The 25,110-nt window shown below is 30.9% G+C and overlaps 2 protein-coding genes across 3 annotated transcripts in view; one reads left to right on the top strand and one right to left on the bottom strand.

Moving 5' to 3' along the window:
* The window catches only part of runx2a (RUNX family transcription factor 2a), a 91,023-nt gene extending 87,654 nt beyond the window's left edge, over positions 1-3,369 (bottom strand). The window contains exons 1-2 of the mRNA XM_073826479.1: positions 3,265-3,369; positions 2,999-3,122 (exon numbers count right to left, since the gene is read on the bottom strand). Of these exons, the coding sequence (XP_073682580.1) occupies positions 2,999-3,056 (58 nt within the window). The 5' untranslated portion in view covers positions 3,057-3,122; positions 3,265-3,369. The remainder of the gene's footprint in view (positions 1-2,998; positions 3,123-3,264) is intronic.
* Positions 1-25,110, top strand: part of supt3h (SPT3 homolog, SAGA and STAGA complex component) — a 157,380-nt gene that overhangs the window by 36,214 nt on the left and 96,056 nt on the right. The gene's annotated exons all lie outside the window — the stretch shown is intronic.

The raw sequence follows: 25,110 nt of genomic DNA, 5'->3' as shown, positions 1-25,110 counted from the left end.
TTTCCTCCCAAATTAAGATGATATAAAACAATCCAGATAAGAAAGCAAAGAGCATAAATCTTTCATTTCATTTGTTTTACAATGCATATTATTCAGTCGAATGATTCCTGCTTGAATAAATAAAAAATAATTGAGCATTTATATTTCCCTGGCCATATCATCTCTGCCTGCTCGCTCTCTGAGGTTTGCTTACCCAGGTCGCGTTTCGTCCATTAATGTTGTTTTTCTAGTGTAAACGAGAGATGTGATTATCAATTAGCTGACTGAATCCGCTCAGTCCAGGCCAGGATATCAGCGCTGGCTCTAAATGAGAAGCACATGTCACCTCTGAGCCCAACAACACGCTGCTAATTGATTAGTGACGCTCCACAAAATTTGCCAAGAGCTTGTTTAACATCTGTACGTGTTGCATGTGACGGCCGTTCGTCACCTGAAGGAGTCTGAACGACATTCATAATGTTTGTGTTTGTGTAAACGGGGATATGTGACAAGATGTTTGTGCTGCTGCAGTGCGCTCTCATATTTCAGGCTGCGTTGAATTTTAACCACTGTAGGACGAATTTCAACATTTTAGTGTCTAGACAATCACTTAGTGCGTACGTCATTATTAGCGTATCCTGCTTTAAGTTTAAAGGTTTATTCTAAACCTAAATCGAATATAACATGCAATTATGAATGTAAAATATAGTTACAATCCAGTTATTAAATTGAATATCGCTGGCTGTGTCTCTTTGTAAATGGCTTTTAAAAGTCTGTGTAAATAAGATGTTTTTCGCCTTTTTCCATTTTGATTCTAGAACCACAATAGTGTGCTGTAAGTCAAAAATTTTTTTAAAACAATTTCTGCTCCATTCAATTGCTATTTTCTTTTCTTTTGCATGTTTGAAAAAGCCTAAACTGAGATGCACGCAAATAAAGAGGAAAATTAAAGTGTTTGCATATTAAGTGCTTTTTAGCTTATAGAGAATCAAGAAATTAAATTATTTTTCTATTTTGATGCTAAGACAAAAGTATGTTGTATCAGACCTCAAAAACGTTTTTGACCCCTAACGCAGCGTATTTTGAGCCTTTTGCATGCTTGAAAAAGCCTAGACTGTGCTGAAAACAAATAAATAGGACAATTATGTTTGCATGCTTGTTTTATTGCTTTTTAACTTGTATGAATCAAAAAATTAATGTTTTTTCAATTTTGATGCTAAAACAAGCGCATGTTCTATCTGACCTCAAAAACTTTTATTAGACCTTCCTATGCAGCGTATTTTGGTAAAGATCTCCAATGATTTGTCATTTTATTTCCTTTTGCATGCTTGAATATGCCTTGACTGTGCTGAAAACATAAATAGGAAAATTGTTTGCATGTTTGTTTAATTGCTTTTTAACTTATATGATTTAAGAAGTTAAAACAACAGTATGTTATATCGGACCTCAAAAACTTTTATGCAACGTATTTTAGTGAAAATCTCCATTTAATTGGCATTTTCTTTTCTTTTGCTTGCTTGAAAAGCCTTGACTGTGCTGAAAACAAATAAATAGGAATTCTATCTTTGCATGTTCGTTTAGTTGCTTTTAAACTTATATGGATCAATACATTTCAGTGGTTTTTCAATTTTGATGCTAAAACAAGTGTTATATTAGACGTCAAAAACTTTTATAGACCCCTTCTGCAGCTCGTTTTGTTAAAAATCTCATTTTGTTTTCTTGTGCATGTTTCAAAAAGCCTAAACACAAAGTGTTTGCATGCTGAAGTGCTTATTGGGAGTCAAAAAATTAGATGTTTGTTCTATTTTGTTGCTGGAACAACAGAATGTTGTGTCGGACCTCGACTTTTATTGTCCCCTTTTGTTAAAAATCGAGATTTATTTGGCATTTTATTTCCTTTTGCATATTTGAAAAAGCCTACACTAAGCTGAATGCGAATGAAAAGAAATTAAAGAGTTTGCATGTTTGTTTAAGAGCTTTTTGTTTTTATAGGGAATTGGGAAATTAAATGTTTTTTCAATTTTGTTTCTAAAGCAACGGCTGTCCAGTGCCAGTTTGTCCTTTGAATCAATGCAAGGCACTTGAAATGGATGTATTTATAACAAAGGTGTATTTTTTGAATATGTTAGCATGCAATAATGTAAAGCGGTATATTTTAATGCACTCAGGGCATGTGAGGTGTAACGTGCCTCTGTGGCCTCGTGCATTAGAGACGCCACCTCGAACGCCTTGATGTGCATCGACAGTGATGACAAAACCATGAAGCTCACGCTGTCTGGCTCGGACTCAATATCCTGCCTCCATATGTTTGTCTAGAAGGGCCTCCGATTACGTCAACATGAGAAACTTGATGAGGAAAATACTGTAAGTACAATCTCTGATCGCTCTGTCAACAGCGTTTTGTATTTGTATTTCCATACGTGCCGTGTGATAAGATGGAGATTTGTTTGGCTTTTACATGTTAGTATATTTTGAATAGCTGAGGTATTCAAATAGGTTTTGCATAGATTGTGTTTTACATGTGGCTTTTTTTGTGCGCCGGACTCAATTTTCAAGCTTTGCTTTTGACTTTGTCTATTAAAAAAAGCTCCATTTTATTTCCTCTGCATGTTTGAGAAAGCCTAAACTAAGCTGAACGCAAATAAAAAGCGGCTCGTGTTTGTTTAAGCACTTTTCATTCATAAGAATAAATACAAGCTCCCTCGTTAACCATTTATCAATCGGAATTAACCGCTGCAGATCGTGCACCGTTGCAGCTTTTCCACATCTTGTTCTAATGTAGCTGTGTAAATTGAAACAGAGTGAATGTTTATACATCCAGAAGGGTTTTTCTCTGTCTCTGCCTGGTCGTCCCACATATGTGTTTTTAACTTACACAAACAAGTCGGCATCCCGCACGCGAACCCAAACACGGCGAGTTTTGGCGTGCGCGTGCGCCGTCGGTTATCGACCCGCTCGCCTTCTGTGTGACCCGCCGCTGAACCGCAGTGAAATGAAAATAATTTTGCACAGCACTCACCCCAGAAAAAGTTCTGCTGACACGGAGTCACCGAGCTGAAAAGACTGTTAGACGCCATAGCCGCACGTGGATCTCCTCGGCTCTCTCCTCCTCTGGAGGTCGTGGTGACCCTTGAAGTCCTAAACTGGGAGCACAAATCATATCAAGGCATCTGAACGCGAACGACGGCAAACAAACAAAAGCAGCCGGCGCACGGCCGCACGCTTCCCAGAGCGTTCAGGCACAGATATCGACGGCATATACGAGTGTGGTTAGAGCGTACTTACTGACTCGTTGGGTCTCTGTGACTGGGGTTGACCCACTCTGATTAACCATTTACGCCCCAGTGGCTCCCTCCTGTCGTCCTGGGGAAATCTCGTGCACCGCACTTGTGGTTCTGTGGTTGTTTGTGAGGGGAATGAGACATTCTCACAATCCAAAAACGTGTAAGCTTTAAAACACACTTTTTTTCCCCTCCTGATGGGCTGTTACTGGAGAGGCTGGGTCATGTGTTTGGTGACATCAGAGCAGCCGAGAGGGTTCAGCCCTCTTGTCAGTGGTCCTGCGTTTCCTACTCACATCCAGCGGGATGCAACCTCAGCTCCTGTCAATCCGAAAGCGAGGGGCTTGGATTTTCTCTCTTTCTCAGCCTCTCCGCGTCCCGCTCTCATTCCTGTGCCTGTTAACTCTCCGTGGTGCGTCTCGTCCTCGCTTCAGGTGTGTCAGGTTGCGTAATGACAGTCGCTGTGTTGGCTCTTGGATCACGTCTGGCTCCCGTGACGCCCCGCGGCGCGTTAACGAGCGCATTAGCGGCCGTGATTCATCCGTCTGTTTTGCGCGCCTCACAGGTTTGGATTTTGGCACGCGGTCAGAGCGCGCGCCTCAGGTGTTTGTGTAAGCGCGGAAAAACATGTGCTCCTGCAGCCCTCGTGCTCTCTCTCTCTCTCCCTCTTCTGTTTCGGGGTCATGTTAGGTGCTGTGCTGAATTTGGTGTGTGATGTGAGTTCAACATCAAAATTACACTTACTAGTATTTAGACCGACACTTTAGTTTAAGGAGGGGCTGAGCCACAGACCTGAATATCACTTGAGAGTGAACTTGTTTGATTTGGACCAGTAAGTAGGCACCTTAGAACAATTTAGTACAGCTTAGAAAACCCTACAACTACCACTCAGAACAGCCTAGCAAACTTAGAACAGCTTATCAACCACTCGGAGCTGTCTAGGAACCACTTGGAAGAACCTAGCAAGCAACTATTCAGAACTTTATAAAGCCCAACAACCACTTAGATCAGCCGAGCAACCACTCAGAACAGCCAGAGTGGCAACATTAGAACAGCTTAGAACAGCCTATCAACCTTAGAACTGCAACTCAGAACAGCCTAAACACCTTAGAACAGCTTAGCAGCCACTTAGGACTATCCAGGAACCACTTAGAACAGCCTAGCAACCACTTAGAACAACCTAGAAACTATTCAGAACATCATATATCACATCATAGCCACTCAAAGAAGTCTAACAACCACTTAGCACATTATAGCAACCATTCAGAACAATATAAGAACCACTCAGATCAGCCCAGTAACCACTTAGAACAGCTTAGCAACCACTTAGAACAGATCAGCCTAGCAACCATCCAGAACAACCTAGAAACCATTTAGATCAGCCTAGCAACCAGTTAGAACCCCCTAGCAACCATCCAGAACAGCCTAGCAACCACTCAGATCAGATCAGCCTAGCAAGCATCCAGAACAGCCTAGCAACCACTCAGATCAGATAAGCCTAGCAACCATCCAGAACAGCCTAGCAACCACTCAGACCAGATCAGCCTAACAACCATTTAAAACAACCTTGCAACCATCCAGAACAGCCTAGCAACCACTCAGATCAGATCAGCCTAGCAACCACTTAGAACAGCCTAACAACCATCCAGAACAACCTAGCAACCACTCAGATCAGAACAGCCTAGCAACCACTTAAACAACCTAGCAGCCATCCAGAACAGCCTAGCAACCGCTCAGATCAGATCAGCCTAGCAACCACTGAGAACAACCTAGTAACCATACAGAACAGCCTAGCAACCACTTAAACAACCTAGCAACCATCCAGAACAGCCTAGCAACCGTTCAGATTAGATCAGCCTAGCAACCACTTAGAACGACCTAGCAACCGTACAGAACAGCCTAGCAACCACTTAAACAATCTAGCACCCATCCAAAACAGCCCAGCAACCGCTCAGATCAGAACAGCCTAGCAACCACTTAGAACGAACTAGCAACCGTACAGAACAGCCTAGCAACCACTCAGGTCAGATCAGTCTAGCAACCACTTAGAACGACCTAGCAACCATACAGAGCAGCCTAGCAACCACTTAGAACGACCTAGCAACCGTACAGAACAGCCTAGCAACCACTCAGGTCAGATCAGCCTAGCAACCACTTATAACAACCTAGTAACCATCCAGAACAGCCTAGCAACCGCTCAGATCAGCCTAGCAACCATTTAGAACAGCCTAGCAACCACTCAGATCAGTTAAGCCTAGCAACCACCCAGAACAGCCTAGCAACTACTCAGATAATTTCAGCCTAGCAACCACTTAAAACAATACAGGAACTACCCAGATCAGCCTAGCAACTACCCAAATCAGATCAGTCTATCAACCAATACACAATGGACCTTTCTCACATTTCCGGGTTTCTCATAGCAGAAGTCGTCATAGTTGGGTAAAATCTGAGAGCAGTGAATGGGAGAGTACCACAAATACATTTTTTGCATTCACATTTGCTCAAATAACAAAAGAAAAACTCCATTATAGTGTTTTCACAACTTTCAATCAAAGGAAGAAAATTTAGACTGATTTCGGCAGTCAGAAGAAAAAATGCTGTCAAATCCCATAGACACTTTATTAGAAACACCCTTGCATAAGCGTTAACTAGTTTTTTGTAATTTGAGTCAGATCAGCCTAACAACCACCTTTTACACCCTAGCAAGCACTCAGAACACCCTAGTAACCACAGCAATACCCTAGCAACCATCCACAAAAGCCTAGCATCGTGAAGGCATGTCTGCACTCATATGTTCTTCAGAGAATGTAAAGATCTCCTGATGTTTATACTAATAATATCTCAGCTCAGGATGTGCTGTGGTCATGGCAGGAAATGTTTCTCCCACAGCAGAGCAGACCGTTCGTTCCCTAAATGTCTGAGAACCAAACTGATCAGACAAATGCATTACTGCACTTGGTCAGTTAACACAGAAAGTCATATGAAGTTTAATGTAAATAGACATACTGAATTCTTTTAAAGAGACAGTTCACCCAAAAATGAAATTGTCTTTATTTACTCCCCTCAACCTGTATGAGTTTTTTTTTTTTTTTTTTTTTTTTTTTTTTTTTTTTTTGTTGAGCACAGAAGATATTTTGAAGAATGTTGATAAACAGGCATTTGACGGTAGCCATTGACTTCCATAGTAGTGGAAAAAAATACTGGAAGTCAATGGGTACCGCAACTGAAGAAAGAAACATACATGTTTAGAACAGCATGAGGTAAATTTTCCCTTTAAGCTTGAAACTCTACACTGGTATAGCTTTGTGTCATGCATATTTACATTTTAATGACATCATTGTCATTCTTTTGCACAATAATGAGGCTCATTATAGAAAGCTATTTATTATCCATTTCCTGACACAATTAACATTGCACTATTACCGCCCACATAAATCTGCTGATAAACCATGGGATATTTTAATGGGATGTTTGTGTAAATTTCTTTAGCGTGTGCAAATAAATGCTAGCAGGAGCACAGTTTATTCTTTGCAAATTTATTTCCATTCTTTATTTTCCACCTCAGAATTTAGTGAATTTAATAACGAAATATTTTATTAATGCAAATTTTCTTTTTTAGCAGTTTGTTATTAAATGTATGGAAAATGTTGCTTGTGACTTAAATCCATTGCAATTTGATTTCTTTGATTTTATTATTTGATTTTTTTGTTTTATAATTGACTTTATTTTGTTGTGTTTTAATATTTTATTTTATATAAAAACCATACAATGATTAATCTTTTACCTTAAGAGCAAGATATAAGTAAATAGGATACTCAATGAATTTTATTGAATTTTTTATTTTATTTTATTTTTAAAAGTACATGGGATGTTCAATGAGGGAGAAATGTGTCATTTGCAGAAGTTGTTTTAAAGGCGCGATTTTTTATTCAATTTTTTTTATTTTATTTAAGAAAGGATGTTCGATGAGTAAAAATGTTTCAAATGTTTTAAAGGCATGATTTTTATTTATTTATTTTGACATTTTTCTCGTTTTATTTTATTTTATTTTATTTTATTTTATTTTAAGAAAGTACATGGGATGTTCAATGAGAAAAATAAATTATTCAATTAATTTATTGTATTTTATATTAGATGTTCCGTGAGTAAAAATATTTCATTTGCAAAGGCTGTTTTAAATGCAGGATTTTTATTTTATTTTACTTAATTTTACTTTATTTTATTTTAGAAAATACAAAAGATACTCAGTGAAAAGTAAAATTTAAATTATTTATTGACAAAAATGGTTTTTAAAACAGAATTTTATTTTATTGTGTTTTATTTTATTTTATTTTATTTTAGAAAGTACATGTTCAATAAGGAAAAAAAGAAAAATTAAAAAAAAAATATTTGTTGACAAATTGTTTTTAAAACAGGATTTTATTTTATTGTGTTTTATTTTATTTTATTTAAGAAAGTACATGGGATGTTCAATAAGGAAAAATTAAGAATTAAAAAAATTTGTTTTAAAATCTTATCTTATTAATTTTATATAAAAATAAAATTTTATTTTAAATTTTTTATTTTATTTTATTTTATTTTATTTTATTAAGAAAGTACATGGGATGTTCAATGAGAAAAATAAATTATTCAATTAATTTATTGTATTTTATATTAGATGTTCCGTGAGTAAAAATATTTCATTTGCAAAGGCTGTTTTAAATGCAGGATTTTTATTTTATTTTACTTAATTTTACTTTATTTTATTTTAGAAAATACAAAAGATACTCAGTGAAAAGTAAAATTTAAATTATTTATTGACAAAAATGGTTTTTAAAACAAGATTTTATTTTATTGTGTTTTATTTTATTTTATTTTATTTTATTTTAGAAAGTACATGTTCAATAAGAAAAAAAGAAAAATTAAAAAAAAAAATATTTGTTGACAGAAATTGTTTTTAAAACAGGATTTTATTTTATTGTGTTTTATTTTATTTTATTTAAGAAAGTACATGGGATGTTCAATAAGGAAAAATTAAGAATTAAAAAAATTTGTTTTAAAATCTTATCTTATTAATTTTATATAAAAATAAGATTTTATTTTAAATTTTTTATTTTATTTTATTTTATTTTATTTTATTTTATTAAGAAAGTACATGGGATGTTCAATGAGAAAAATAAATTATTCAATTAATTTATTGTATTTTATATTAGATGTTCCGTGAGTAAAAATATTTCATTTGCAAAAGCTGTTTTAAATGCAGGATTTTTATTTTATTTTATTTTACTTAATTTTACTTTATTTTATTTTAGAAAATACAAAAGATACTCAGTGAAAAGTAAAATTTAAATTATTTATTGACAAAAATTGTTTTTAAAACAGGATTTTATTTTATTGTTTTATTTTATTTTATTTTATTTGATTTTATTTTATTTTAGAAAGTACATGTTCAATAAGGAAAAAAAATAAAAAATAAAAAAATAAAATTATTTATTGACAGAAATAGTTTTAAAAACAGGATTTTATTTTATTTTATTTAAGAAAGTACATGGGATGTTCAATAAGGAAAAATTAAGAATTAAACAAATTTGTTTTAAAATCTTATCTTATTAATTTTATATAAAAATAAAATTTTATTTTAAATTTTTATTTTATTTTATTTTATTTTATTTTATTTTATTTTATTTTATTTTATTTTATTTTAAATAAACCTAACCCCTAACCTATTTTATAGGCTGATTATGTTGTATTAAACTACCAATGCACTGATTAATCAATCACAGTAAGAACAAGCTGTGTATTAATGAAGTTAATGTGATTTGTGTATTTCCTTTAGCGACTCAGATGCTGAAACAACACAGCCAGCGTGTGCAAATAAACGTTAGCAGGGAGTTCTTAGCAAATGTATAAACGCGGTTCTTTCTCAGCAAATGTATTTCCATTTTTCGTTTTCCACCTCAGAATTGAGTGATTTTTCACACTGGAAGGTCACACGAGAAACTCCTGACTGCACATTCTGCTAATTATAGCGGCTCACGAGACAGACTGTATTTTCATTCATGCCGCTGAGTTTCTGCTGTCTCTGAACACGTCAGCGGCGCTGCGAATATCTGCTCTTTGTCGGCCGAGCGCTGGTGGTCTTCCTGCGAGCGTGGCTTCACTGTGGTCCTTGTGTGTGTGTGCCCTTCTTAGGCCCGGCTTTAGCTTGGCCCGCTTCAGTTCGGACCACACAGGCATGAACAGGGCATTCGATGCTGAACATTATTCCTGGCCGCCGGAGGAAGTGCGCATTAATGCTTTCAGGAGACGTTTCTCACCTTCATACATTAGAGCGCTTATGAGTTTACCGTTGAAAGCAATGCTCTATAAATAAAACGTTAAGAGGTTACGTTTGTTAGTTTAAATTTAATCAGTGACATCAATTGGGCTTGAAATTGTTAAATGGGGAGTCATACAGATTGATGTTTCTTGATTTTGCCGTCAATACACAATGCAAATGACCTCTTTTTGTTCTTAAAGTTTTGCATTTTTATTATTAGCTGTCACAAGGAGTTGAAAAAGGCTTACTATAAAATTTGCTCCAAATTTGCTCAGAAATATACTCCAGATGTAAAACCTAGATTTAAAAAATGAGTTTTAAGAAATTTCTTTTTATTAATTGAAATGAAAGAATACTCTTTATTTAATAATTTATATATTAGAAATACATTTTTTGAATTCAAATTAAAATTCTTGACCGTTTGTAATCAGATATGGAAAATGACTTTATTGGATCCATTGCAATTAAATTAAATAAAGTGTGGTTATTTATTATCTAATCTAATTGTTATGATATTATTGGTTATTTTTTCCTTTCCTGTTTTGTCTTGGTTGCATCAACAACATTTTATTTTATTTGAACAGAATTATTTTTAGGGAGAGAAATATATTTTTTAATGTTTTTATTTTATTTCATGCTATTTTATTTTATTTATAAAATTGCAGACGTTTCCCTCAAAATTAGCTGGAAAATTACTGTAATATTTTATTTTATTTTATTTTATTTTACTTTATTTATAAAACAACAATAATTTCAGATGTTCCTCCCAAAATTGGCTTGAAAATTACTGTAATATTTTAAGAGAATTTCTGTATTTATTTATAAAGCTAAACATTGTAGATTTCCCCCCAAGAATTGGCTAAAAATATCCTGTAATATTTATTTCATTTTATTTTTTATTTTATTTTTCATTTAATTTTATTTATAAAACTAAAAATTCCAGATGTTCCCCCCAAATTTGGCTTGAAAATTACTGTAATATTAAAAAAAAAAAATTATTTATTTATTTTTTTTTAACTAAAAATTGTAAATGTTCCCCCAAGAATTTTCTCAAAAAATCCTGTAATATTTTCAGTTTTATTTTATTTTATTTATAAAACTTAAAATTGCAGATGTTCCTCTTAGAATTAGCTTGAAAAGGACTGTACTGTTTAAAAGTATTTAATTATTTGTGTATTTATAAAACTAAAAATCTAAATGTTCCCCCAAAAATTCACTTAAAAATCCTGTAATATTTTATTTTATTTAACTTTATTTATAAAACTAAAAATTCCAGATGTTCCCCCCCAAAATTGGCTTGAAAATTACTGTAATATTTTAAGAGAATTTCTGTATTTATTTATAAAGCTAAACATTGTAGATTTCCCCCCAAGAATTGGCTAAAAATATCCTGTAATATTTATTTTATTTTATTTTATTTTTTATTTTATTTTTCATTTAATTTTATTTATAAAACTAAAAATTCCAGATGTTCCCACCAAATTTGGCTTGAAAATTACTGTAATATTAAAAAAAAAAATATTATTTTTTTTAAACTAAAAATTGTAAATGTTCCTCCAAGAATTTTCTCAAAAAATCCTGTAATATTTTCAGTTTTATTTTATTTTATTTATAAAACTTAAAATTGCAGATGTTCCTCTTAGAATTAGCTTGAAAAGGACTGTACTGTTTAAAAGTATTTAATTATTTGTGTATTTATAAAACTAAAAATCTAAATGTTCCCCCTAAAATTCACTTAAAAAATCCTGTAATATTTTATTTTATTTAACTTTATTTATAAAACTAAAAATTCCAGATGTTCCCCCCCAAAATTGGCTTAAAAATTACTGTAATATTTTAAGAAAATGTATTTATTTGTTTATTTTTAAACTAAAAATTGTAGATGTTCCCCCAAGAATTTTCTCAAAAAAATCCTGTAATATTTTATTTTATTTATAAAACAAAACATTTTAGATGTTTTCCCCAAAAGTGGCTTGAAAATTACTGTAATATTGTAAGAGTATTTATTTGTTTATTTATAAAGCTAAAAATTGCAGATATTCCCCCAAGAATTAGCTCGAAAAATCCTGTACTATTTTATTTTATTTTATTTTTTAATTTTTTTCTAAAACTAAAAATTGCAGATGTTCCCCCAAAAATCAGCTTGAAAATTACTGTATTTTGAGCATTCATTCATTCATTGATTTATTTATTGCTTTAGGCAATAACGTACTGAATAATCATGCAGAATAAGAAAAGGAGCATTCATTCACATAGTAAATAGTGCTCATTAGTTGCTTTTGTTTTTTTGTCTGTGCTTTTGTTGAACTTCTTTGATTTGTAATCTTTTTTTGCAACCCAAGCAGTTTGTTTTCTAAGTGCACAGACGTCTTTTATATTCTCACAAAATATAATTCCATAATTGACAGTCCCTAGGACATTTTTGCGAGCGTTGACGGCCAAATTGACCTGCTGATGCGAAACGCTGTGGGTCATGTTGGCGAAGGTCAGGACGAGTTAAACCGCATCTGTTTACGCATTCAGCACATCGCAGAACTCTGGGACACGACGAGATCGCGCTTGGCAGGTCTCGCCAACCCCAGTGGCTTTCGCTTGCGGCATGGGCACATCGTGAGAATGGCAATTAAAGGAGAAGAACCTGTTATTTCTGACAATTATCACAAGTCTGCTTGCCTGGTGAACTGGCGCTTTGAGCTCTGAGTGACGTTTGACGAGGCCGTGACTCACCACCGTCACACACGCATGCTGTCTAACATGACGTTGCATGCGGCGCAACATGTCACACTGTCATTTAAGTCTTTATTTGACAAATAACTATTTTTTTAGTTTGTCTAAGGAGCTGAAAAGCAAGCAACACTTGTTGATCGGAGAGCTTAAACTGGACTTTTAATTCACACATTTTGGACGCACAGTCCACCACAAATAACAGAAAATAATTTTATTATTATATGCATTATTTGCAAATAAAGCATATATTTTATTTATATGTTAGTAATGTATTTTATGATTTTTTTTTTGTGTTACTTTGGATCCATTGCAGTTTGATTTAAATCAGGTGTTGTTATGGTATTCATTTATTTTCATATTTTCTTGTCCATTTGATCTTGGTTACATCAACAAAAAAGTCTTTTCAGGAAGAGAAATATTTTTTTTAATGTTTTTTAATTTAATGTTATATTTATTTTACATCAACAGAACAGAAAAGTAATTTCAGAGAGATGCATTTTTATTTTATTTTATTTTTATTTTATTTTACATCAGCAGAAAAGTCTATTCAGGAAGATAAATATTTTTATTTTTTTAATGTTTTAAATTAATTTAATTAATTTATTTTATATTATTTTACATCAACAGAAAAGTAATTTCAGGAAGAGAATTATTTATTTTATTGTATTGTATTTTATTTTACATCAACAGGAAGGTCTTTTCAGGTAGATAAATATTTGTATTTTTTATGTTTTAATTTATAATTATATTTTATTTTATATTTATTTTACATTAATAGAAAAAAATGTTCAGGGAGAGAAAAAATATATACATAATTTTGTTTTTTTTTAAATGTTTTAATTTCATTTATTTTATGGTATATTTATTTTGCATCAACAGAAAAGTCTTTTCAGGGAGATACATTTTTATTTTATTTTATTTTACATCAACAGAAAAGTAATTTCAGGGAGATATTTATATTTTAATGTCTTAATTTAATTTAATTTTAATATGTATTTTATATAAACAGAAAAGTCTTTTCTAGGAGATAAATATTTGTATTTTTATGTTTTAATTTAATTTAATGTAATTTATTTTACATCAACAGAAAAGTAATTTCAGGGAGAGAATTTTTATTTTTTTATTTTTATTTTTTTATTTATAAATCAAACATTGGAGCTGTTCCCCCAATATTGGCTCCAAAATTACTATATTATTTTAAGAGTATTTATGTATTTATTTTATTTATTTATTTATAAAACTAAAAATGTTCCCCCAAAAATTAACTTGAAAATTCAGCTTATAGACAAAACAGCTTTAAAACTCTCTTGTGCTCTTTATTAATGTGCTTTTGTGCCTCTAGTTTCTGTTTTCAGACAGGAAAACCCATAAAATACTGGTGAGTTTATAATAAAGAGATTCAAAAATGTTAAAAGAAATAAGTGTTAATTTTGTATTTTTTATTTATTTAATTTAATTAATTTAATTTAATTTTAATTTATTTAGTATTTATTCTTTATTTTATTTTTGCTTTTTTTGCAGCTTCTCAAGCTCATTTACTTGTAATTTGTGTCAAGCATGCATTTAGTGTGATTTTAAATCTTTTGGAAATCTTTAACTACTTATCATTAATGTCACTCTTAAGTATAAAACCGCTTTTTCATTCACTGTGCTGATTTTGAAATGATCTTGGAGACAGATGCGTGTTTAACACGAACAAAACGGTGTTTTTGATGTCTAATGAGCTTCCCAATGTTTCCTGCGCTCAGTTGTGGTAATGAGCTTAAAAAGGATGAAAGGAAATGATGCAAATCACATCAGCCTCCAAAAATATTTAAGAAAGCATTACAGTCTTCATGCTGTTTATATCTGAATTAGATCCCTGGCTTTGCTGTTGCAGTCTGGTGCCGTGTCTATTTTAGCGCTGATTTTCGTCTGATAAACAGTTCTTCATAACTTCTGTCATGTCTGAGATGGTCTAGCATTTCTTTGATGTGCAATATCCTGATTTTGTGAATCAATATTTTAATTACATGGATTTATACAAAGAAGAAGTAACTCAGGTTTGCTTTTGCTTCTTCATCATTTTGATTTTCTTATGAAGCACTGTAAAATCATTCTGGTTTATTTTTAGGTTTAGTTAGTTATTTTGCCACCTCTGCTGCTGTTTGTGTTCTTGGAAAAAAAAAAAAAAAAAAAAAAAAAAAAATTCCTGCAAGAACATCCTTAAATGAAAAAGTTTTATCTTTTTTTCTCACTGAATATCCCAATTACTTTCTAATAAAAAAATTAAAAATAAAATCCTTTAAAAGAATTTTCCAAATTAAAAAGTTCAATTTTTTTTTCTCAATGAATGTCCTATTTACTGTAAAGAAAATAAATAAAATCCTGCCTTTACAAGAACTTTCCAACTGAAAAAAGTTTACAATTTTTCTCATTGAATATCCCATTTACCTTCGAAATAAAATAAATAAAATAAAATAAAATCCTGTCTTCAAAAGAACTTTCTAAATGAAAAAGTTAAAAACATTTCTCATTGAATATTCCGTTTACTTTCTAAATAAAATAAAATAAAATAAAATCCTTTCTTTAAAAGAACTTTCCAAATGAAAAAGTTCAACATTTTTCCTCATTCAATATCCATTTTACTTTCTAAAAAAATAAAAATAAAAATTTCCAAATGAAAATGTTTTTCTCATTGAATATCCCTTTTATTTTCTCAAATAAAATAAAATAAAATAAAATAAAACCCTGCCTTTAAAAGAACTTTCCAAATGAAAAGAGTTTGATTTTTTTTTTATTAAACATCCCATTTATTTTCTTAAATAAAATACAATACAATAAAATAAAATCATTGAATATCCCATTTACTCTCTTTAAAAAAATTAATAAAATAAAATATAAATTCTGCTTTTAAAACAACCTTTCAAATTAAAACGTTTGACATCATTTAATATCCATTTTACTTTCTAAATAAAATAAAATACAAATTAAAAATTAAATAAAATCCTGCATTTAAAAGAATTTTGCAAATGAAAAAGTTTGCCATTTTTTCTCATTGAATATCCCATTGATTTTCAAAATAAAATAAAATAAAATAATTCTGTTTTTGCAGCAACTTTTCTAAATAAAATAAAATCCTGCCTTTAAAAGAACTTTCCAAATGAAAAAGTTTGATTTTTTTTCTTTGAATATCCCATTTATTTTCTTAAATAAAATATAATAAAATAAAATCCTGCATTTAAAAGAATTTTCCAAATGAAAAAGTATCCCATTTACTTTCTTAAATAAAATAAAATAATAAAATAAAACAAAATATAAATTCTGCCTTTAAAACAACTTTTCAAATTAAAACCTTTGACATTTTTTCTCATTCATAATGCATTTTACTTTCTTAATAATAAAATAAAATTAAAATAAAAAAAGAACTTTCCAAATGAAAATGTTTTTCTCATTGAATATCTCAATTATTTTATCAAATAAAATAAAATAAAACCCTACCTTTAAAAGAACTTTGCAAAATGTATTAAATATCCCATTTTTTGGGAAAAGTTCCACATTTTGTTCTCAATGTCCTATTTACTTTTTAAATAAAATAAATAAAATCCTGTCTTTACAAGAACTTTCCAACTGAAAAAGTTTACAATTTGCCTCATTGAATATCGCTTTTACTTTCAAAATATAATAAAATAAAATAAAATCCTGTCTTTAAAAGAACTTTCCAAATTAAAAGTTTTTTTTATCATTGAATATCCCATTTACTTTCAAAATAAAATAAAATAAAATTCTGCATTTAAAAGATTTTTCCAAATGAAAAGTTATAAAATAAATAAAATAAAAATTCAGTTTTTGCAGCAACTGTTCTAAATAAAAATAAATAAAATAAAATAAAATAAAATCCTGCATTTAAATTAATTTTCCAAATGAAAATGTTTTACTTTTTTCCTTGAATATTCCATTGACCTACTTAATAAAATAAAATAAAATAAAATCCTGCATTTAATAGAATTTTCCAAATTAAAAAGTTTGACATTCTCATTGAATATACTATTGACTTTCTAAATAAAATAAAATTAAAATTCTGTTTTTCCAGCAACTTTTCAAACTAAAGTTTGACATTTTTCCTCATTTGATATCCTGTTTCTTTCTGCAATAGTAAATTTCTCATTGAATATCCATTTACTTTATAAATAAAATAAAATACAATAAAATAAAATAAAATATAATCTTGACTTTAAAAGAACTTTGCAAATGAAAAAGTTAGTTTTTTCTTTTTTTCCATTATATATCCCATTTATTTTCTTAAATGAAAAATAAAATACATTTCCAAATAAAAAATGAATTTGACATTTTTCCTCAATTTCTTTCCTAGTAGTAGCATTAGAGAGGTCAAATGTGTTACAAACCGTGCTTGATGTTGACCTGAATATTTCCTGAATAGCTGAATAGTCTGGTTTGCTTTTGTTTTTTGATCATTTTGCAGTTAGTGTAGTGTAATATGGATCTGGTTGAGTTATTTTGACACCTCTGTTGAAGCCGTTTTAAGCTCGTCGGCTGGTGTGTTTTGTCTTTGTGAAGCGTGATGACATTATTGCAGTGTTTTCCCGGTGCGCTCCTGTAAGGTCATGAAACGCAGCCGCAAATAAAGGCCGGTCATAGTAGAAGAGTTACTCCTTAGAGACAAATGTTTCATCTCAAGCGTTTTTGCAAATGGGATCTGACAGAGAGAAGCTCGCTGGATTAGACCGTAGTGCACGACATTCTGTTTCTGCACTAGTTAGACTGTACTTCACTTTGACGTTCAACATCAAGCGCTGTTTGTAACCTATTTTACCTCTGTAATGCTACTACTAGGAAAGATACAGGACATTCATTCAGGAAAAAACTTTTTATTTGAAAAGTTGTTTTAAAGGCAGGTTATTTTATTTTATTTTATTTTATTTTATTGTATTGTATTGTTTTTTTTTTTTTTATTAAGAAACTAAAAGGGATATCCAATGATACATTTACTATTACAGAAAGAAACAGGACATTCAATGAGGGAAAAATGTCAAACTAATTAATTTGATAAGTTCATTTTTATTTATTGAATTTATTGTTTTATGAAAGTAAATGGTGTATTCAGTGAGGGAAAAAATTTTTTTTTTCATTTAAAAAGTTATTTTAAAGGCAGGATGTTATTTCTTTTTAAATCTATTATTACTGAAAGAAACATGACATTCAATGAGTGAAAAATGTCAAACTAATTCATTTGAAAAGTTGTTTTAATGGCAGAAATTTTATTTAAGAACGTAAGTGAGAAAATCTGAAAAAAAAAAACCCTTTTTAATTTGAAAATAATTTTAGTTTTATTTCATTATTATTATTTTTTATTATTATTTAAGAAAGTAAATGGGATATTCAATGAGAAATTTACTATTACAAAAAATCAGGACATTAAATGAGGAAAAATGTCAACTTTTTAATTTGTAAAGTTGGTTAAATGGCCAAATTAAATTTATTTTATTTTATTTTTTATTTTATTTTATTTTAAAGAAAGTAAGTAAATATATGTAGTAAATATTTTATGTATTATTTTAATTTATTTTATATAGGAAAGTAAATTGGATATTCAATGAGAAATTTACTACAGAAATTTTAAAAAAAGTTTTTAAAGGCAGAATTTTTATTTTATTTTAAAGAAAAGAATAGGTTTTTCATTGAGACATTTACTATTTTTTTTTTATTTTTTTTTTTATTTTTTATTTTTTTTTAAAGAAAAGAATAGGATATTAAATTATACATTTACTATTTTATTTTATTTATTTATTTATTTATTTTTATTTGATTTTTAAGGAAAAAATAGGATATCCAAAAAAGTTAATTTAATGGCAGCATTTTTAGGAACAATGTCAACTTTTTAAATTTGAAAAGTTGTTTTAAAGGCAGAATTTTTATTTTATTTTATTTTATTTTGTTTTACTTGATTTTAAAGAAAGTCCTTTGAATATTCAATGAGAAATGTACTATAACAGAAAGAAACAGGACATTAAATGAGAAAAAATGTCAGCTTTTTAATTTGAAAAGTTGTTTAAATGGCTTAATTTTATTTTATTTTTTTATTGTAAAGAAGTAAATCAGATATTCAATTAGAAATGTACTATTACAGAAATAAACAGGACATTAAATGAGGAAAAATGTCAACTTTGTAATTTGAAAGAGTTGTTTTTAAAGCAGATTTTTTTTTTTTAAGAAAGTAAATGGGATATTCAATGAGAAATGTACTGTTGCAGAAATAAACAGGACATTAAATAAGAAAAAATGCTAACTTTAAAAAAACTTTAAAAATTGCGTATTAAAGTGAATTAATTTTGGCTTCATGTTGAATTTAAACAGATATTGCCATCAGAGCTGTATCCGGACAATTGTATACAGACTATGATGAATTGCGATTAAAATTGTGTCCTTATATTGATCTTTGTTGTCTTAAAGTCTGGTCAGAAGAGTTCATGCCACCCCTTCAGGCGAATGGCAGTTGTCTTCCAGTAAGATGATTATTTAGCGAGCTGCTTTATGAGGTTTTGAGCCGCTGCGCTCTGGAGTACAGTAGATCTGCTCTATTTGCCGTGGTTTGAGCTAATACGATACAGAGGCTTGTGTTAACATGTGGTAGCGTTCAGAGGGACCACACTTCAGTGTAATTCAGCTCTCCCTTCCTCTTACAGCAGGGTCTGGGAGTACTTCAAGGTTTTTGGCAGGTCTCTCATCATTTTCAGAGACCGTGTTTCTGGCAGCTCTTCCTCATGTGTGTGATGCCAAAAACATTCATTTCTAAATGAGAGTGGAGAGTGCTCTTTGCAGAATGCGGCTGAATACTGGACAGTCAGTCAGGTACTGCCGCTCATATGAAGCCACTGTGGGCTTTTTGGAGGTTTTGCATTGTATGTTAAAAAAAACTTTTAGTCTTGCTTAGTCCTGCCTTTTACAGCAATTCAACAAAAAATGATTATGACCATACACTTTATTTTTATTAGCTATGGTACGAATCGTTCACTGACCTTTTATAGTTTTATCATTTATTTATTTATTTTCTGTTTTTTTTTTTTTTTTTTAAAGCAAATAATAATAATATGCATGGTTTTTCCTTACATAATTGTATTGTGTATATATTAATATCAATATTAATAAGTATTAGTCTTTCAAAAAAATATAAATATATATATAAAGTAAATATATAAATACATATAAAGTTATGTATGTTGTTTCTAGTATTACAGGTATCACAACTATTTCCAACATTAATAATAAGTCAGTGTTTAGAACGATTAAATGTGCTGAAATAAGTATAAAATAAGTAAATATGCTGACAATTCAGCTTTGCATTAAAGGAATAAATTCAATTTTAAAATATATTAAAATATAAAACCATTATTTTAAATTGTAATAATATTTTACAATGTTACTGTTTTTTTTCTGTATTTTTTAGCAAATAAATGCAACCTTGATGAGCAGAAGAGACTTCTTTAAAAATAAAATGTATTTATTTGTTTATTAATGGATTATCTTTTGGTTAGGCTGATAATTAAGTTTTGTATTTTTTCCCATTTTATTATAATTTTTTATTATTAATACATTTTAATTCAATTTAATGCTGGTTTTAAAATTGTACATTTTCATTTTATTTTTCAGATTTTTTTTATGCCAAGTTTCACAAGTAATACAACAATATTACTGTTTTTTCTGTATTTTTTTTTTTTTTTTATATATATAAATGCAGCCTTGATGATATTTTATATATATATTTTTATTTATTTATTTTTATTAATGGGTTATCCTTTGGTTAGGCCTGTTTTTTTGTTTGTATTTTCCATTTTATTTTTGGTTTTTGTTATTGATAAACAAAAAAAAAACATGCAATATTGATTTAAAGTGTCCACTATAGCATCAGTTATTGATTTTTCTTTATTTTTAATCAAATAAATGCAGCCTTGATAAGCAGAAGTGGCTTCTTTAAAAATAAATAAAAAATTTAACACAATATTTTATATATATTTCTATTTTATTTATTTTTATTAATGGGTTATCTTTTGGTTAGGCTGATGAAACACACATTTACTTTTTTCCATTTTCCATTCCATATTTTTATTAGTAATAAACAACAAAAAGCATGCAATATAGATTTTAGTAACAATATTACTGTTTTTTCTGTATTTTTTATCAAATAAGTGTAGCCTTGAAGACGTTAGAGAATTTCTTTAAAATGAAATAAATAAAAAATCTTTTATATTTATCTTTTTTATTATAATTGTTTTATTAATGGGTTATCATTTGGTTAGGCCTATGAAACACAAGATTTGTTTTTCCATTTTATTATTTTTATTATGAATAAACAACAAAAAACATTCAATATAGATATACAGTATCAGCCATAATATCAGTTATTTACCAGAACAATATTACTGTTTTTCTGTATTTTCCAATCAATAAATGCAGCCTTGTTGAGCAGAATATATGTTTATAAAATAAATAAATACATAAATGAATGAATTAATAAAGTACTTTTATATATTTTTATTAATGGTTTATCTTTTGGTTAGGTTGATGAAACACAAGTTGTTCTTTATTATTATTATTATTAATTTTAAATAATGCAATACAGATTTACAGTATCAGCCATAATTTTAGTTTTTGACCATATCATAAAAATAACTATGGCTAAAATATTGTATGGGACAAAATTTCCACATCAGGTATCCGCAGTATTTCTCCCAGATGCAAAGGCCAAACTGCCCGGTGTGACTTTGGTCAAAATCTGGGCAGGCAGGGTGTGTGAATTCATGACTTTTCCTCGCTAGTCATATTTGCATATTGTGAGTGGTTAACAGAATTCAAATCAGCGGTGCAACTGGTCATCGCTCGGGCCAAAATTCAATATGAATTGTATTCAAACCAGCATTCAAATGAGCTGAAACACAACGCCGCTGTTAAGACTGAACAGTGACGAGATAAATGATCTTCACAACTGAATCGATCGGCTTTTAACTAAACGCTTTACAAAGGAGGTCATTGTCACGTCCAAACATATCGATGTTACGATTAAAGGTCTCAGTAACCAGAATAAATATGACTACACAGTTACTTAAACAAGCATCCAATGTCATAAGACAAAACGACGACTGTATTTGATTTGGAATAATGGATGCATTTTTAATGGACAGGGAGAGACGGCCAGCGCCGAATGTTTGGGAGCTGCTGGCAGACGCTGATGGCTTTTAGTCTCTTTGCTGATTTCCAGCAGTGTAAAACCAATCACATGAAAGCCGTCGCAGTCACGCGTACGTTTTCCAGAATCGCTCATGTTCCGGAAAGGCTGCGTTTGATTTGAAGACAGATAATTTAGTATGAATGTTCAAACGTGTGAAGCAAGTTTCCGGGACTGTTTCTGATGCGTCAATGTTTTTTACATCAGTGTTATGTCTGGCTTCGTCTCTTGTTTGACTTCAGTGACTTGACGCTCTCTGATGTTTTATGGAAACATTTGCTATTTAGTCTTGGTATCACCTCTGAGGTGTTCCTGTTTTCCTGCGCGTTAGATCTCTAATCACTGTTTTTATGAGCATATTGAGTCCCGCCTGGCTGCCGCACAAGAACACGGCCCTCTCGTCTACCCAGAAAGACAGTTCTTGTCCAATAATATCCAGTTTTATCAGATTTATCAGACGCGCGCTTGGGGTTCTTTGGGTGTGTGAGCGATGGGGTTGTTGTTCTCTGTGGGGTGTGAGCGGTTATGTCTCATATCGAGCATTGAGTTCTGTTGATGTAATGAAGACGTTTGCACATTGTTCTGATGAACTGACAATGTGAACTTGATTTTTGTGTTTTTGAAAACACGTTTGACCATGCAAAAAATACTGCTGTGATTCAAGAGTGTTCTCAGTGATTTCAGGGCATTGCAATGCAGTTGCTAGGGTTTTCTAGTTATTTCTGTGTTGTTTTCTATTTATGTGTGTGTGCATGAATTTAGATGTGTGTGTGCAAGATAATTTCATCATGCACCATAAGGAAAGAAGGTTTAGTAATATATTACTATATTAATGTTAAAAAAATTATATGTGACTATGGACCGCAAAACCTTAAGTCTTAAGTTGCACGGGTATATTTTTAGCTATAGCCTAAAATACATTGAGTGGGTCAAAATTATTTTTATGCCAAAAATCATTAGGATATTAAGTAAAGATCATGTTCCATGAAGATATTTTGTAAATTTCCTACCATATATATATCGAAACTTAATTTTTGATTAGAAATATGCATAGCTAAGAACTTCATTTGGACAACTTTAAAGGCGATTTTCTCAATATTTAGATTTTTTTTGCACCCTCAGATTTCAGATTTTCAAATAGCTGAATTTTGGCCAAAAATTGCCCTATTCTAACAATACATCCATGGAATACAAACATATATCAGTGGAAAGCTTGTTTAATCAGCTTTAAGATGATGTGTGTGTATATATATATATATATATATATATATATATATATATATAGATAATATATATAGATAATATATTGCAAAATATAATATATACACTGCCGGGATCAATACGTTTTTTAATGTTTTTTTAAAGAGTCATCAAAGTTCCATTTATTTGATCCAAAATCATAAAAAGGTAAAAATTTATTTCTGTGATGCAAAGCTGAATTTTCATCAGCCTTCATCAGATCCTTCAGAAATCATTCAAATATACTGATTTATTACTTTTGTTATCAATGTTGGAAATAGTTGTTCTGCTTAATATTTTTTTGGAACCTGTGATACTTTTTCCAGAATTATTTGATGAATAAAAAGTTAAAAAGAACAGCATTTATTCAAAAACAGAAACATTTTCTAACAATATAAGTCTTTACTATCACTTTTTATCAATTTAACATATCCTTGGTGAATAAAAAGTATTAATTTCTTACAAAGAGAGAAAGAAAGAAAAAAATGACTGACCCCAAAACTGAACAAGTGACCGATTTCAGCCGCAGCTTCAGCATCTATTTATCAGGGATGTGATTTTTCCGGATTAATCTGGAATTCCGGATTTTTCGACCTGAAAATGTGACCTATGTCACATATGGCGAAGTATATGTGAGTGATTTTCCACTATGGCAGGATGTTTAAGCTGCATTAACATTAACTTACTTGTATTTGCTAGCTATTAGGGATGCTCATTTCGGTTAATTTTCCCAACCGACAACCGCAAATCATTATCCGATTATTAACCGTTAACTGATAAGATGGTAAGTTAACACTTTTCAATAAGGTTCATTCAGCGCTGCCGCTCCCACCACGCGCATCACGCACTGTGCGTAGGGTACCGAGTGCTGAGGGGGCACCAAAAAATAGTCTAATGAAAAATAAATAATTATATTTTAATTATTATTTTAAATATATAGCTCACTGAATCTGATGGCCGCAAATAGTTTCTCCCGGAATCTAGAGCGAGGGAGAGAGAGCAAGAGACGAGGCGTGTGTGCCTCATGAAGCACATGTAAGACAAACTCTACATTATCCCACTTATTACATGGCTACCTACAAAATAAATCAATAATTTGACACAAAATATTGATTTTAAAAGGAGTTTATTGATTTAAAAACGATTTGATCGGCGTGGGGGGGGGGGGGGGGGGTTCTCTTAGTATATTTTCATGCTTTTTTGTCCATAGCCAATCACATGCCTGATTTATAATGTAGGGGGCGGGACGCTTCGGATTCTAGAGAGCATTTGATTGGACAGAAGTTTGATGAGAAGCTGAAGTGCAGGGTGATGTCATTATAATCATTTATTCATTTTGGTGGAATTCTGAATGCGTCTGTCTGGTAAATGCAAATTTTGTCACTGTTTTGAAACACAATAACTTATAACAGATAACCTTATAAGGCTAACATATTCATACTAAAAGCCAAAAAACTAGTAGGCCTCAGAGAAGTAGCTAATAAACGTTTGGTTGCATTGTATATTAGACAGCGTGCTGTTGTTTTTAAGTGTTTTCTACCAGGAAACAAGCTTCTCGAATAAAAATGGGACATCAGAGAGATTAATTTCATTTAATATCAAGCTTTATAATCAATTGCAGCTCTAGAGAGGCAGAAACCACAGACCCTGATGGTAGAAGCGTGCTTCGGGAGATAATCCGACAGTTCGGTGACCGTTGAGGGGGAGATTTACTCAGGAAGATCAGAGAAAACCACAAGCCCACAGAACTGGCCAGAGAAGCGTGCCGGCTTTCAGCGGCAAGACGGCACTTTTGTTTCCTAAAGCTCTGCTTCTGCCTTATTACTGCAATTAGCCAATGTCTTTAGGGGCTTGAGGACTCGATTGGCTCTTTTCATCAGCGGTGGACTTCAGCGCAGCCCAGCTTGTCGTCTTATGTGCTCCGACACGTGTGCCTTGCATGAGCGTAACAGAAGCGTGGCTCACCAGGAATCATTTCATATGAATCACTAATTATTTAGGGAATAGGCATTGAAAATCCGCAGTGGATTCGTGCCAGACAGTGTTCAATAGAATGGATTTAACAAATAATGAAGTTAAGCTCTGGGATTTATTGGTAAGATCTAACAGATGAAACCTTTTTAATATCCAACAACCTCAGGTTTAATCAGAGTTTCGTTTTTGGATCTGGGTTGTGTGTTCTGTATGTGATTAAAAACATGCAAACAGTCCATTAAATCAATTTGAAAAAGTGAATCCAGCACTGGAATCTAAATGGATGAGTCACAAATTGGTTGATTTTTATATGCAAGCTCTAGTGAAAATACATATACTAAAATGTATTTAAAAGACATTTATTTTATGCTAAGTATACTACAAATACATTT

The sequence above is a fragment of the Garra rufa genome, chromosome 21 (genome assembly GCF_049309525.1).
Source record: "Garra rufa chromosome 21, GarRuf1.0, whole genome shotgun sequence".
Classification (NCBI taxonomy): Eukaryota; Metazoa; Chordata; class Actinopteri; order Cypriniformes; family Cyprinidae; genus Garra; species Garra rufa.
This window is presented reverse-complemented; position numbering and strand designations above follow the sequence as displayed.